The following is a 16,336-nucleotide window of genomic DNA, read 5'->3' as shown; positions in this document are numbered from 1 at the left end:
AATAAAATAAAAAATAAAGAGCATTAATAAAATATAATAAATATAAACACATATATAATATTAAGTGAATATAATTATTATATTAATAAAATACTGATACAAAACTATATGGAGAGAATAATGTCAATTCTATAAAGATACATTTAAAAATCTGGAATAAAAAAGGGAATTTGTAAGTTTTTGTAATTATAAAAATATGCAATCTTTAAAGTTAAAAAAAACCTGCAGTCAGAATAATATTAGGTAGCTCCTATGAACTGGGGAAAACAGTTTAAAAACAGATACATGTCAGATTCATTCACTCCTCAGTACAGTCTTTTTTAACAGATTTTGCTTCCTAGTGTAAGTGGATTTCTCAACAGAAGAACACTTGGGCCATTGTTGAAGGGGTGTTGCCAGGACTTGCTGATGGAATCCAGCAGATGGGGAAAGTCATCTACTCTACTATAGTACAATTTCCCTTTACCAATCACCACAACCATTTTGCTGCTGGGGTTATGTTCCAGTGATGTGTTTTGGCTGGTTTAGCACTATTCTCTGCTATGAGGAGCACAGCAGCATCTGTTATCTTTCAGGTACTTGAGCAAAATTTCAGTCCTGGGAGGCATTATATATGGTTTCAATGTCCTGGAAGACAGTGCGGGAGAGGATGTTGAGGCCACAAGTGAACTACTCAAAAAAAAAACAAAGAAATTCAAACTTGGGAACTTTATTGTTCCTACCCAAACTATTTAATAATCTGTATACAAACTGTATTTCAATGATCTTATAAATCACTGAATTTTGAAGGTTTGTAAGAGTGTGTTCAAAAGTAGAAAAGAGAAAAAAATTACGGGATTTTTAGGTGTGGCTTTCCTGGGAAGTACTAACATTAAGGAAAAATTAAATTATGTATCAAGAAAAAATGAAATCCCTTAAAATATGAACATAATAATGGGTAACAGAATTCTGCTATTTCAGTTGCAAAGCACTTCTTAAACTAAATGCATAGACATAGTTTTATTCTTTATGCATAACATTACACTAATAGAGATCTCAAAAACATTTCAAAATGATGTTTTCCAACTCATTCAGTGTACTGTTTTAAACAACAGAAACATTCCAAAGCATGGCCCTTCAAAATTTCTATTACACAAAAATACTCTGATACTTAACAGTGCTTCTGGGGAGGTAGGTTTCACGAAGAACTTTGGGATTACCGATGTTACTTAAACTTGTTTAAGAAAGTTAGCTTATATTTCACATATGTATATATTCTTACAATACACATGGACAACAACAAGGGCTACTATGAATGGTCTACTCTGTCAACAGAGATGGTTGGTTCTTAGACATTTATATGTGCTCACTTCAGCTTCTCTTATCAGGACTGGGGCTGTTATCAGGGGTTGCAAATATGATAAAATAAAAAGTATAAACTTGGAAACTAGGTAGGATTTAAAGCCTGTCATCTACCAATTACCAGTCTGTGGTCCTGGACAAGTGAATCAAAGTCTCTGAGCTCAATTTTCTCAACAGTAATAATGATGATAATACCATCTATCTTCAAGAATTATAAATAACAATTGCTAATAATGTGTTCAATAGGAAGAAAGTAGCAAAGTCAATTCTCACATTGTGGTAGGGATGGGGAAAAGAAAATTCCTGAAAGAAAGCTGGCCTATCTTTGGAAAAACTAGCTGGCAACATGATACCAAAAGGAGCTTATTCCAAGCATCAAATCAAAGATAGTAAAAGAGTGAGCACATGAATCTCACTATGTGCCAGGCAATATGACAGATGCTGATAATTAGAAATAAAAACAACAAGTCTTTTGCCTTCAAACAGTTCAAAATTTCCCTTGGGAGAAATCTCCAGTTTCTTAAACCATTTCATTAATGGCATCTATAATACAAACTCAAAAACTGGTTAAATAAGGAAAACAATTTGACAATAAATTTCATATATTGAAAAAAAACTGGTTAAATAAGATCTCTAAGCAAAGAACCACTAGCATGTTGCAATTTATCTGCCAAAAAAGTTCCCCTTAGCTAAAGGTCAGCCCTGGTCATCTGTGTTAAAGATTAGCAGAATCCTGAGACATTTTGACCCAAGCACCGACACGGGAATTGCACAGCAGATCAAACAGCTGCTAAGGAAACAGAAAGAACTTCATTCAGAGCTTCCAGCACACCAATTACTAGGAAAACAAGTGCATTGGCTACTTGAGAGAAGGCACAGAAGTAAGAAGAGGACAAGGCGGTAAATGTTCATTCTGCCGTCCCACATCCAAAGTCATCAGGTGGTCCTGCCAGCTATACTACTTGCTGTTCTTCAAACATGCCACACTAAGCCCCTCTTGAGGTTGTACTCAGTGTTCTCTCCCAAGAAGATTCTTACTCTGGATCCTTGGCTAACTTACTTACAAGCATTATAAAGATGTTTCCTCAAGAAAAGACATTAGCAACTATGGCAATATGTGAGTAATATTCAAACATGTTCACATATCATAGCAAACCTTTTTTCCTTAAGTTTCTACTCCTTTTTATTAGCACAGCAAAAAAAAAAATCACTACATGGTTCAATCTTGAAAATGCTTCTCCAACAAAACATGAATAATAAAACAATGGAATATCAGCATAGACTTTAGAGATCCTTCTGATACATATTTTTTTTTAAAAAAAGTTACCTCATAATTTTTTTTTAAACTGGGAAACTAAGAACCAGAAAAGAGAAAAGGAAAAAAAAAACACACAATAATATACAGAATTAAAATTATGATAAAGTGAGCCACTTCCTACTCACTCCCTGGGAGCCTTTGACATGTCACTTAACCAACCCCCACCCCGAGCCCCAGCAGTGAAAAGTCCCCTCTTAAAATCCAGGATGATGGTCCCCAAGTATCAGCCTGCACAACACTGCCAGCTCAGCACTAAGTTTTCAGTAGTCAGAGGCAAAACAAAGAAAATGAAGACAGTAAAGTAATGATAAAATTAAATTTTAAAATCTATGTAAATTTTGCAAACTTTTCATGGTTTTTCTTGATCTTCATAGTCAGTTTCACAACCAAAAGGTGGAAATAGAAATGCAGAATATATGGTATAGCATATGGGATAATTCAATGGTCTATCTTTGTCTCCAGGAAAAGTGGGTTGTGTACAAGCATAAGGAAATATAAAGCAATATATTAAGTTGTATAAAATTGCAGTTTCTGTAGATAAAAAAAAATCAAATACAGTATTAGCAATTTCACACATTTCAACCCAATACAATAATTTATTTTTCTAAAGAATGGAATGAACCACACAATTGTAGTATCAAAAGCTGTCCCTCAGATGTTTCTACCAGACTTTAAGAATAACAAGGGGCGCCTGGGTGGCTCAGTCGGTTAAGCGTCTGACTTCGGCTGGGGTCACGATCTCGCGGTCCACGAGTTCGAGCCCCGCGTCGGGCTCTGGGCTGATGGCTCAGAGCCTGGAGCCTGCTTCCGATTCTGTGTTTCCCTCTCTCTCTGCCCCTCCCCCATTCATGCTGTGTCTCTCTCTGTCTCAAAAATAAATAAACGTTAAAAAAAAATGTTTAAATAAAAAAAATAAGAATAACAATATCCACATGAATTCAAAAGAATCAAAGTCTTGACTATCATTTTACAATCCCAGCACTTTCAGCACAGACACCCAATCATAAGACTTGATGCCAATTGTCGCTTAGAAAAGTTCCAAGATTTTTCTAAAATATACAGAAAGCAACCATATAAGTTAAAAGCTAGGATTTTTCCCTCTAATTCAATCAAACCCTTATGAAGCCACTAGCATAACAAGAGGAAGGTGTTTTTGATTTTTATTCCCCATATTGTAGTAAAAAGTCAACGCCATTGGGGCTGCCAATGGAATTTACTGACAGTGAAATCAAGCTAAACAGAGAATGTTCGACTATTATTACACAGCCGAGTGCTAGATAAAATATCCATTAAATCTGAGTGCCAACAACATTTAATGTTTTATGTCCACATAATGCAGGAAAACATTGGCTGTGACCTATCAATACACATTCCAAGCCAATCTACCTAGTAATCTGCTGAAGTTGCTGTTTTATTGCTTAAACAGACAAAAATACAACCGTGCTTATTATGAAAGTGTCATATTACCTCAAGCTAATAAGAATTGATGGAACAAAAAGATCATTATGTAAAAATTAATAACATTTGGAGCACGACATGAAACAGTCATAAAACAGCATTTGTTTTTTAAAATGGGCAGAGAACTTTTTACAGAGGGGAAACACTGTGGATGAGGGATATTCTTATATTTCACCATTTTGCTTTTCGATGAAAGGCTAACATGGAGCAAGAGACTACAGAGGATACTCTCCTATTATATTTTCATAGAATTCAAGCTTGAATGAAACTTTAGAGTTTGAATAAAACTTTAGTACTACTAATCCAACCATTTCATCAAACAGATGAGGAAACATATGATGAACCTTAGACTTTTCTTTGTTCTCCAAGGCACATGGCTATTAACAGCCAAGGAGAGACCAGAACAGGGTTTCAGATTGTCCAACATAAACAGAGTCATGTACCCAGTACCGCCTGGCAAAACAAAGAGACAAAAGGGTGCTTTCAATATTTAAAATAAAATTGTTATCTAACTTAATACTTAAACAATATTTGTAAAGTTTGAGTCAGTAAAAGACATCACTATTAAATTTGGTCAGGATATCCACTTAATCCTTGAAATAAAACAAATAAAACGAAGAGTGGCAAATCTATACCATTCTGCTAGAAAGGAGGGAGTTGCAGCATGCCAGGGACTGGAGGGCATAATTCTCCCCCAAAACAACTACCTACCAAAGGTAAAGTGAAACAGCCCATTCTAAATAATATCCTTTTGTTTGAGGGACAATTGCAAAGTGCCCAAGAACCAGCTTATACCCTAGCAGTACTGACAATGACTAAAGGGCACTGGCTAAATTTCAGAAAATACCACAGAAAATATCAGGCAATCCCAAAAGGAAACAAAAATCACCAATAAAGTGAAATCAGTGGGTAGTTCTAGTTATGGGAAAATGTGCTTCAGACCGATTTAGCATGCAATTGCATCAAAAACATGAGCACTTTAATAAAAGGAGTGTGAAACAGAGAAAACCATTTGGAAAAGAAATCAAATTTTGTCAGACTTGCGTTCCTGAGTACTTAAACGTATACATTTTATTCTTTAAAATAACTGAAAACCTAGGTTAAATGGGTTAACTAGTGGTCAAGCACCAAGAATAATCTATAATTAAAGCTGCAATTTCCATCTTTTCCATCTCTATATTTAAATATTTAATTCATTACTAAATGAATTATGATATTAATATAGACACACTGTCCAAAAAAATAAATTGCTGTAACATTGCCTGAAATACACTCCTAATCTAACCCTCAGGGCATGCAGACATTACAGAGATAGGGATCAGGGTCTAAGCTGTCATTAATTTCAAAGAGATGCACAGCAGCTCATTACCACACTCTGCTTGCTGAATTGCTGATTTATAAAGAGTTATACAGACAGTTCAGATTAGAGAAAATTAGAGCCATAGCAAGGCTTTAATCTGAATCTTGTCAATTTTCAAACTTGTAGGTGGGGTCACCTTTGCACTTGGGTAAACATGGTACTCTAGAAATTAAAAAATTATAGGTGAAGAGTTAGAAATAAAAATTTAGTCCACTGGGGATGAGTTTAACATATCACCACGTGTCATTTCAGGGTATCTGAAATGCCAAAAATCCATTCCTGAGCGTCTAAGTTAGAAATCCTGATTATCTGTGACCAATCCTCATGTTTCACCCAAGAAGAAACTGAGACCAAGCTCAGTCAAAAAGCTGATAAGGGACAGTGAGGCCAGGAGATTAGTCAGACTATTTTTTGTCCAGTAGTAAACCAGATTCCACTTCAGAGTGGGTTCATAAGATTTTGCAATTGCTTCTGCTCAATACCCTGGAAACATGAAGAGCCAGAGCCTACTTTTACTTTAAATTTCTGACTTGGGATAAGAGGTATACATTTGATGGCAGTCCTATGGTTAAAAATTTGTAGGGTGACTTTCTCTTATTATGCTATCAACCTTTCCCCACTCAAGCCCAGACCCAGGTGGCAAGCCCTCTTGTCCTCTGCCTGTGCCTATGGTCAGTTCAGGTTGTTTTTCCCTAGTACACCCTTAATAAAGGGTACAGGATTTTGAGAGTCCATCTTTGTGTGTCTGAGGAATCCTATGAGGTCTTAACTCTGATTTCTAAGCTTCCACTCTTGTCCTGGCATATTTCCCCCAAATAGCCACAGTATTAGCTCTCTCCTACCAATCTTCTCTGAATGCTCTCTAGATTTCTCTCATTTCTTGAGAGCTCAGCTATCACCTTCCACCTGCTCCTCATAACCATATCACAACAACAAACATTTGTTACGTGCCAAATACTATTCTGAGTGCTTTACAGTAGTCTTTTAACCCTCAAAACAACTCCATGTGGCAGATGCTGCTATGATCACTACTTTGTAAACACAACTGCCAAAGCATGGAGGATCTCACAGTTAACAGAGAACTGGAGCCAAGTGACCATGACTGTAGACATGGAGAAATACTTTCCATGATTTTGTCCCTGATATGTTATAAAGGTCATTGTTTTATTGTATCAATTGTTTCTGGTTCTTTTGTAACTGTAAGATTATTTGGTAATCTAACCCATCACACCTTGACACTCTATGTCTCTTTAAAATAGTTTTTTGCCCAAATTACAAGAAATGTGTTTGAATATGCAAAATTAACCAACATAGAAAGCAAAATTAAAATCACCTGATAACAATCTTGTATATATTTTCTTTTATTTCATTTTAGAGACAGAGAGACTGAGCGGGGGAGAGGCACAGAGGGAGAGAGAGGGGGGAGAGAGAGAGAGAGAGAGAGAGAGAGAGAGAGAGAGAGAGAGAGAATCTTAAGCACACTCCATGCTCAGCACAGAGCCTGATGTGGGGTTCGATCCCATGACCCAGGGATCATGACCCGAGCCGAAATCAAGAGTCAAATGCCCAAGTGACTGAGCCACCCAGGATCCCCAGGAATCTTTTATATTTTCTTATAAATTTTCAACTTTATTTTCACAGTCTCCAGGAAAACTCCACTGGCAGCATTAGTGCATCAACTCCAATACCCATCAACAATGGTGGACATCATTGTGTAAAGTAGTACTGCATTAGCCACTACCATGTTCATGACATCTCTTCTGTGTTTACAGGGCTGCCCTTAGTTTGTACTTACTTTAAAAACATTAACCTTATCAATTCACCAAGGGACTTATGTGCATACTAGGTACAAAAGCAGTAAACATCTTGAAAGTCAACAGTAGGAGAAGCTGGAAAAGTTACATTGGAAGCTAATGTAAATGTAAAAGAAATGCATACATACACATGTATGTATGCAGGATGAGAGCTTCAGAGAACAAACAATGAACCATGAGGGGTCAAGCAGGGAGGTTGACAAAATTCATGTTCAGAATATCAGCGTAGCAGAAGGTCTGGAGTCCAGGTCAGCACAGTTAAAGGTCTGCTGATGAAAACCCTAACAATAGGGGAAGGGAATAAAAAATAACATAAAAACAGAGAGGGAGGCAAACCATAACAGACTCTTAAATACAGACAACAAACTGAGGGTGGATGGGGGGAATAGGGGAGAGGGGAAAATGGGTGATGGGCATTGAGGAGGGCACTTGTTGGGATGAGCACTGAGTGTTGTATGTAAGTGATGATTCACAGGAATCTACTCCTGAAACCAAGAATACACTGTATGTTAGATAACTTGAGAATAAATAAAAAAATAGTAATAAAAAGAAAAGGAAAGTTCAGTACTTTCTCTGTTGCCATAAGTCACACATGCTGTAAAGGGGAACAATTAGAAAACAGAGAAAAAATAAAAATGTGACACTAAGAAATAAACCCCATTTTAGTGTATCTCTTTCAAAATGCTTACATAACATAGTATATATAAATATATATTTATATATGTACATATATACACATATGAAATGTCTTTTCCTCCCAGATGGTATAGTTTTGCTTTCTACTAACAATAAAACATGAATATTTTACATGTCAAAAAAAAAATCCTAATCAGCAAAAGCATGAGGAGTTAAAAATTTTTGCATCTGGAATGACTTCAAACTGGGAAGAAAGGCAACAAATACATATACAAACTGAGGTGCTAGGTAAGCAACTATCCCAATGGGAATATCATTACTCTGGGAGCCCTCAGGTCTCCAAAGCATTGGCCATGTCTACAATGTATCAGCTTCATTTTAACTTTGAGCACATCCTAGGATTTGGCACAGTGATAAAGAAAATTCTAATACAGTCAGAATACAAAATTGGGTTAGCTGACATATATATTTCTCCAGCTAATTAAAACTGCATGTTTTCACATACATATATACTTACAGAGAATATTTCCTGGATTGAAATTTACATTTTCCTTTAATATGACAGCGTATTAAATATTAAAGTATTTGACTAATGGCCGATTTCAAAGTTACTGATCACCAGGGCTTTCCTGCTCTTGTATCCAGAGGTGATTTAAGCCACAGTGATTAACTAACCTTGGACTAGGCAGGGGAGGCAAGATGAAAGGAATGAGAGCAGGGAGACAGACACACAGACAATGAAGCACAATATAAGGTGACAAGTGGCATTCTAAAGCCAAGTAAGTATAGATATAATAGGACAGCAGAGGTAGGAAAGGAGTAAGTGGTGAGCAGAGAATGATTCCAAGAAGGAAAAGGGTATCACAGGGAAAGCAATAGTTGGGGGAAGCATGTGGAAATAAAAAGCAGTAGATTATATTCAGGAGGAAAAAAAAAGTTGTCTAAATGGAAGAGAAGGAGGTTTCATGGAGGGTAGTTGAGAGAAACAAAGTTGGAGAGCAAAGCTAGTACTGGATCATGGTGGCCTTAAAGTCACTTATCCTATATCAAAGCTGGAATATTAAGGGAAATATGTGAGAGCCTTTGAGCATGCATCATCACCAATCAAGGAAAAAGAAATACTGTGGCAGATTTCTAAGCTTAACTCTAGTGGGTCCATCCCCTCACTCTCAGTACTCCTGAGGTCAAACAAGAGTATTCTTCTTAGAGCCTGCCTGGTTCACCCATGCTGCACACACACTCACCTTCCCTACAGGCACTCAGCCATAAAGTGCTGAAGTTGGAGAATAGGAATATGCCATTATATTGACAAATTACAAGAGGAGGAGAGGAACACATAAGAAATGCTTCCAAAAAAAAAAAAGAGACCCACCCAAGAGCTTTTCTTTCAAGTTTATATTTTAATTCAACATTTGTTTAATTACATTAATATACAGAAAAAAATATACAATATTAATCCATGTTTCAGGATCACTTTGTGCAGCTGCCTAACTTAAGGAAAAATGTAAATGGAACACATTTCAGCTGAAAGAAAATTACCTGGGTGGCTCAGTCAGTTAAGTGTTTGCCTCTTGATTTTAGCTCAGGTCATGATCTCATGGTTGTAAGATCAAGCCCCGCTAAGATTCTCTCTCTCCCTCTCCCACTCATGTGTGCATGTGCACACTCAATCTCTCTCTCAAAAAAAAAAAAAAATATATATATATATATATATATAACCAGAGATTAGTAATTTCTTTTCAATTATAAATAATAAAATTCAGTATACACCTAAAATTTTTTTCCACTAGAAGAAGGAGGAGGAGGAGGACAAGGAGGGGGAGAAGGAGAAAGAGGAGAAAAGGATGAATTTGATACTAGTTTTTATGTAAAGATGCTATATTCTAAATGGCATTCTTTTCTTATGTATCACCTCTCTGCTCTACCACCAACAACCAGTGTTTTGCTGGTAAGCATGGAAAATCTTCCAGGAAAGAACAGGCTGAGAGTCAGGAAATCCTTGCTGATTCTATAATTATTGGATCTGCCACTAACCAGAATGGTCTCTATAGTTTTAGGTCATTTGAATATCAAAGAGCTACTTCACTGTCTTTTGAGAAGAGCAAACTTAGAAATGACTCTTATCTCTTACCTGCACATAAACTCCCAGAGGTGCTGAATCAGTATTTTTCCCCTTTGCTGCTTTTCTATTAAGGAGTCAAATTCAAGCTTCAACTGAGAAATGCTCATTTACCAACAGAGGATACTGACTGCTGTTTAGAGACACAATTTCTCAGATGCTCTAACCTAGTTATACTCCTGACTCACATACACACTTACTTGTGTATGAGGAATGCAAAAGGAGCTCAGTAGTTAGGGTAGGAAATTCCTAAAAGAAGCTGGATTTGGAGTTGTGTGCTCCCAAAGAGCACTAATCCCACTGTTCATCATTTTCTAATGATGACGATGCTCATTCACTTCCAACAGTACCAGACACAGAGGCAAAAGGCAAAGATAACATTCAAGGGCCCCATGATATAAATATAGTTGACCCTCAAACAACTTGGGAGTTAGGGGGGTCAAACCCCCATGCAGTTGAAAATCCACATATAACTTTGGACTTCCCCAAAACTTAACTACTAATAGCTTACTGTTGACCAGAAGCCTCACAGATAAACAATCAACCATATTTTGTATATTATATGTATTATATACTATATTCTTACAATAAAGTATGCTAAAGAAAAGAAAACTTTATTAAGAAAATCACAGGGAAGAGAAAATACATTTATGGTACTATATTTACTGAAAAAACTATATTACTATATTTACTACATTTATGGTACTGTATTTACTGAAAAAGTTCACTCATAGGTGGACCCATGCAACTCAAATGTGATGTTCAAGGCTCAAATATAATTTACTCCAGGACACAGAATACTCCCCCCATTGTTAGTTTGGAAGCTTGTAAAAGTATTTACTCATCACTAAAATTCTCCGATTTTTTTTCTTTTCAATTCTCAAAAATCCTCAGAGGATCTTTTAACATGTCCTTAACATATTAAAATACAGAGTATGCTACTGCAAAAGCCACAATCACCAATGTTGCAGCAAGACATTTTAACCTTAAACCCTTGAGACAACTTTGTTAAACCAATTCGCTTATAAATTTTGTAAGCCATCCTGATTGAAATCAGAACTGCTCTCCACGTAGAAACTCTAAGCCAATTTAGATGGCCCACATCAAAATAAACGACATGGGAAAATAAGGACATGGGAAAAAGCAGTTTTCCCTGTATGTTAATATAGTTGATTCCCTTCCAAAAAGCTGTATTAAACATAGGCGATGATGGGGAAGGATAATTAAAATTCACAAGTATTGTAAGTAACATAGTAATTACCTTATACAGAATTGTCCTTTATCTTGACACTAAGAGGAAAATGGATTGTGCTGGGTATGATAAAGTAGGAGAAGGAAGAAACGAACATGATGATATATGGAAATAAATACAACTATGTTTCATTACTTCTGTTACTAGAGACAGAATTTCACCTTCAACTGGTGTTATAGAAAATGCTACAATCATGATCTGATCCCTACACTGATCATCTTTTTTTCCTAACTAAATATGGGGTATAAAAGAAGATAGTAAGTAAAAATAAAAAAATAAATCTGCTACAGATGTCTACTCTACTGACTGTATTTAAATTAAACAAGAAGACTGACCCCAAGTTTCACATTACTATGTTGACAGCATCTTCACAGGCATATGACCTCAACAATTTGTTCCAGTAAAGACAATACCTTGAAGGCGGACTTTTTATAGAAAACCTTTTTAAATTGATCTTTTTAAAGATGGAAAAAATAAGGTCCCCCCTGATGCTATGAAACACTTGCAAGTAAGAAATAGCTAGTCAGTGATCTGATATTTAACTGAAGACAACAAAAAGGCATTTTTAGAAAAAGAGAGAAAGAGGTAAAAAGGGTAACCAGGTAAAACAAACAAGTAAATATTACATCCAGGAATAGAAATTGGTTCACATCAAATCATGTCAGTAAAATCTATTAAGGAGAAAAGATGTTTCACCACACACCAGGCATAACTGGATACACAGGTATTGCACATAGTTTCTTACTCAAGATGATATTAATAATTTTGGAGGATTCAAGTTAAAAATAAGGACAATGTAAAAAAAAAAAACAGCGTGGTGACTCCAAGATTTGACACTTTTAGGGAAATGATTCCCAACTTCCTCTAGAATATCCTAAGGCAAATGTCAGAAAAGATTAATTTTATCCCATCATATAAAATGGGAAGACTTTGACTAGGAACATGGCTAGACTAGTGGAGCAAGTATTTACCCTTAAAATCTAAATTCCTTTTGTCTATAAACTGTTTACTACTTATGGTATCTTTATGGTATGTATTTGCAACTTGGTCAAATTTTCTCTCTACCAAGCAATTTTTTTAGACCAGTTTCTTACAACAAACAGACAAAATGACTGCTGAATACCATACAGTATCCACAGAATAAACACTGAGAAACATCACACACTCACCTTCATCGCTTGTTGCCTGCTGCTTCACCAGAGTCAATGGGGACCTTGCCGGAGGCTTACTAAGTGGATGGCGCCAACTTTTAGCAGTTTTGGTTTCTCCCTCTATTCTCTGGTCACAGAGCAAAAATAGAGGAGAAATACTCACAGTTAAAGACTTGTTTTAAATGGAAAACTATGGTTCACAACAATTTATGGCCATTTAATTATAAAGAATTATTATACTTATTTACCTCTTGGAGAATTAGTCCTTTATTTTAAAAACCTTAAGCCTTTAAGTCAAAAGAAATAGGAATCCATTCTATTAGTTATTTTACCAAGAGATCAATGATCTATCCTTCCACCACACATTAAAACACTATCTGTGGTATAGGGTAAGCTTATCAAGCTTGCAATTAACTCAGAACTTAGCAAGTTTTCAAAAGTTCTTTCAAACTAATCAAAATTTAGGATTACATATTTGTAACAATACAGAACCGTGGCATTTGGTTACCTCTACGCTAGCCACATGACTATATGGCAGGTTATTTTGCTTTCTATCCTCACTCAGATAGCATTAATGCTACAGTGAGCCTGGATACTTCCTTCCATTCAGAAATAAATCACCACTTCTCTGAGGATCAAATAAGATTTTAAGGTTTTTTTTTTTTAATACAGCACATTACTGTCATCTTGAAACCACTTAAATTTTACGTAAAATTTTTCGTGTGGGTCTCTCTAAACTTTACTTTCCTCCCAAAGGTATGTGCAAAAGACATATGCATCCTGACATCTTCCAGATAGAACCTACTTACAAGCTTTCTTGCCCATGCAATCCAAAAGGAAAGAAGGACGGAAGGAAAATGGATGGATGGATGGATGGATGGATGGATGGATGGATGGATGGGAAGGAGAGAGGTGTTCAGAGAAAGACTTTGAAACTAAAGGGTTTGTATCAACAGTTGACTAGGAAAGAAATGAGTCTCAGAAATGTCCCTGTAAGTTGATGAAGCAGTGGCTGGAAGTAGAGAAACTACATTGATATCTGAAATCAAAATGGATGAAAAGAAAATGTATGCAACATTCTAATCAAAGATGGAAGTAAAGAAAGGATGTCAAAGTAATATAGGATGAGATTTATCTGTGGTTATACCAGCTAAAAATTAATAAGAAATATTTATCAAGTCCTCACTATGTGTCACATTGTTCTAAGAGCTGAACTACAGCAGAAAAAATTACACCATGTCCCAGCTTTCAAGAAATGTGCATTATAGAGGAGAAAGGCACAGACAATAAAAAAGTAAAAAGTATATATTTATCTGGTACTATTAAGAAATATGCAGTAAAGGAAGAAAAAGGGCATGAAAAGAGATGGGAGGGAGTTATTTTTTTAGAAAGCCTTTCTGACAAGGAGACATCTGAGTAGAGTCTTGAGTGCACTGTGGGAGTTCTCTGGCCTCGGAGGAGTATTTGGGGCAGCAGGAACAGTATGCATATGGGGACATAGTCAGTGTATTCCAGGAAGATCAGGAAGCCCAGTTATAGATGAACAGAGAGATGGACAGAGACATTGTTCAAAAAATAACTCAGTATTTCTTGGGAAGACTGACTAAAGATGACTGCTGCAAGCATGCACACAGCATTACACTTCATACTAAGAAACATCAGTAAAAACCATACAAGAACGAAAAGGGACCATATTGCTTAGAAGGTCTGCCTGACACCACGGTGTGAGAAAAGAACACGACACAGCTAATGCTGACAAGGGGCAAACCAAGTCACCCAGGCCTCAACAGCAGTGTTTGCTTTCCCATGTAAGCAGTCTTTGTTCAGTGAAATGATAAGGATGAAGGTTAAAGGCACCAAGGATAGAATTACCTCCACTGAAAACAAGGAAACAGAAAAGGTACTTTCAGTTCCATTCCAGCTTAAAGAATGTGAGTAAATGTAATTTAAACAGGCATTTGACTCATTCACCATTCCGCAAAGAATCCCAGTATCTGCTCAGCTGCACTTAATCCCCAAGTGATATTAAGTTGTAAATTTTGTTTATTATTATGTGAATACTATTTTCAAATTTCCCTTAGCAACTGTTTCAAATAAATTAGACCATATTTTCCTATTCCTCTTATGTTTTGGGTAAATATTTAATAGTTCAGTAGGATAACAACCATGCATAAAATGGTAAAAGTTATTGGGTCATATTAGCAAATTATCTATATTTTATTTGATATTCTAAAACTACTATGAACAGAGTATTCCAAGCTTATTTCCTTATCTAAACTCCCTTGTTACTCAAAGATGTGAAAAGACCTGTGGTGATTTGAAATGAGCAAGAGCAATCAAGAAGTGGGCCTGTTCAGTGACCAGTTCAATTTGTCAGTCCCAACAATTGAGGTTTTTCTTACTTGTGTCCTTGAATTCCCTCATCAAGGTGTACAGGTCAAAATAGGGTAATGAATTCTGACAATAACTATACACAATCAGAACCTGCCTGGTCTACTCACAATCTCCTGGTTAAAGCCACAGTTTATACAAAAAGCATATAATACAAACACAAAAGAACATATGAAAAACAGGGAGGCCCTAGCAAAGAGTAGGATGGGGTGGCTTGTAATCAAGAGGGGTCTTGAATTTTCCATGAGGCAAAAGGCCTGTTTCTGGCAGTGGGTGGGACCAGAGAGGTCAGTCAGCTCCTAGAATTAGAGCCCAAGAGGAGTCAAGGGAAAGCACAACCAAGCGAGTTAAAAGAGGCTATGGGAAGCCTGGGACCCAGAGGTGGCAAGAGAAGGTCAGAGCCCTGCAGGTGAATCATCTCCAGTGTGGTTAATATTACAGGTAACGGAACCATTACCTGTCAGTATCATTGTGATGTCCTACTATAGTTTTCCAAGAAGGTACTCTTGGGGGAAAATGGGGACACAAGATCTTTCTGTATTATTTATTATAATTGCATATGAATCTATCTCAAAAAAGTTCAATTTTAGAAAAAGTTGAAGAGAAAGAAAATTAAGCTACAGCATATAGCCAAAAGCTCCATGCTTCTAAATTATCACCATATGAACCAGAGCTCACAAAAGGCTTACCTTCCAGTCATTGAAGGAAATATGATTAAGACCTGTAAATGTGAAATGTTATTTCCACCCTAAAGCAAGATTTCAATGCACATCATGCTGCTTTCAGAAACTACTCCACTACACAATAAATATAGAAGAAAAAAAAAAAGAAGAAGAAGACATTGCCACATACACCAAGGACAGCGAGGCCATTTCTCTCTCCCCTGGGGATCACTGGGATCTCCCCAGGTTCGAGGCCACTCCTGCGGGTATCCACATCACTCTCATCTCCCTCTATCAGCACACTGTTACTCTCTGCCACTGAGAAGCATGACTCAGGTAACTTTGGCCATGGAAGCTTGGGTGGGTCTGATTCCTTGGATGTCACATGGCCGCCAGATATGGAATCATCAGTTTCACTGGGATTTGAAGGTAGAATTACACCATAGTCTTGGTCATCCTTAATTTGTACTTCTTCTGGTATAGATGTGCTTAAGCAACTATTTCCTGAGGAGTGAAACAAAAGACTATTAGTAAATTTTACATTGCATTATTACTATATAGTAATTCTCACCTAAATTTCTGTCTTTCAACTCCCCTCTAAAGTCTCACAGATATGAGTGGGAAATGTCACTAAAGCACCATGGAGCCTTCATAGTTGTCAAGGTGAGATCTTGGAGTTTGGCAAAAGAATATACTTACAGACAAAATAAGAGATTAAAAAGGGGTTATGCTGCAGACCAATGTCAAAAGTAAGTGCAATAATGATACTTATCCAAAGCAATAGCAACTTGAAATCTTTCTAAAAATAGGAAATATGATGCTAAGAGCTGCTTG

The 16,336-nt window shown here is 36.5% G+C and overlaps 1 protein-coding gene across 23 annotated transcripts in view; it reads right to left on the bottom strand.

Moving 5' to 3' along the window:
* Nucleotides 1-16,336, bottom strand: part of KDM4C (lysine demethylase 4C) — a 430,991-nt gene that overhangs the window by 175,298 nt on the left and 239,357 nt on the right. For all 23 annotated transcript variants that reach the window (XM_045042970.1, XM_045042971.1, XM_045042967.1 and 20 more), the window contains 2 exons: nt 15,693-16,006; nt 12,468-12,576 (listed from right to left, as the gene is read on the bottom strand). In XM_045042970.1, coding sequence (XP_044898905.1) covers nt 12,468-12,576; nt 15,693-16,006 — 423 coding nt within the window. The remainder of the gene's footprint in view (nt 1-12,467; nt 12,577-15,692; nt 16,007-16,336) is intronic.

The sequence above is a fragment of the Felis catus genome, chromosome D4, assembly GCF_018350175.1.
Source record: "Felis catus isolate Fca126 chromosome D4, F.catus_Fca126_mat1.0, whole genome shotgun sequence".
In the NCBI taxonomy this organism is placed as follows: domain Eukaryota; kingdom Metazoa; phylum Chordata; class Mammalia; order Carnivora; family Felidae; genus Felis; species Felis catus.
The sequence above is the reverse complement of the archived record's forward strand: the minus strand, read 5'-3'. Positions and strand labels throughout refer to the sequence as shown.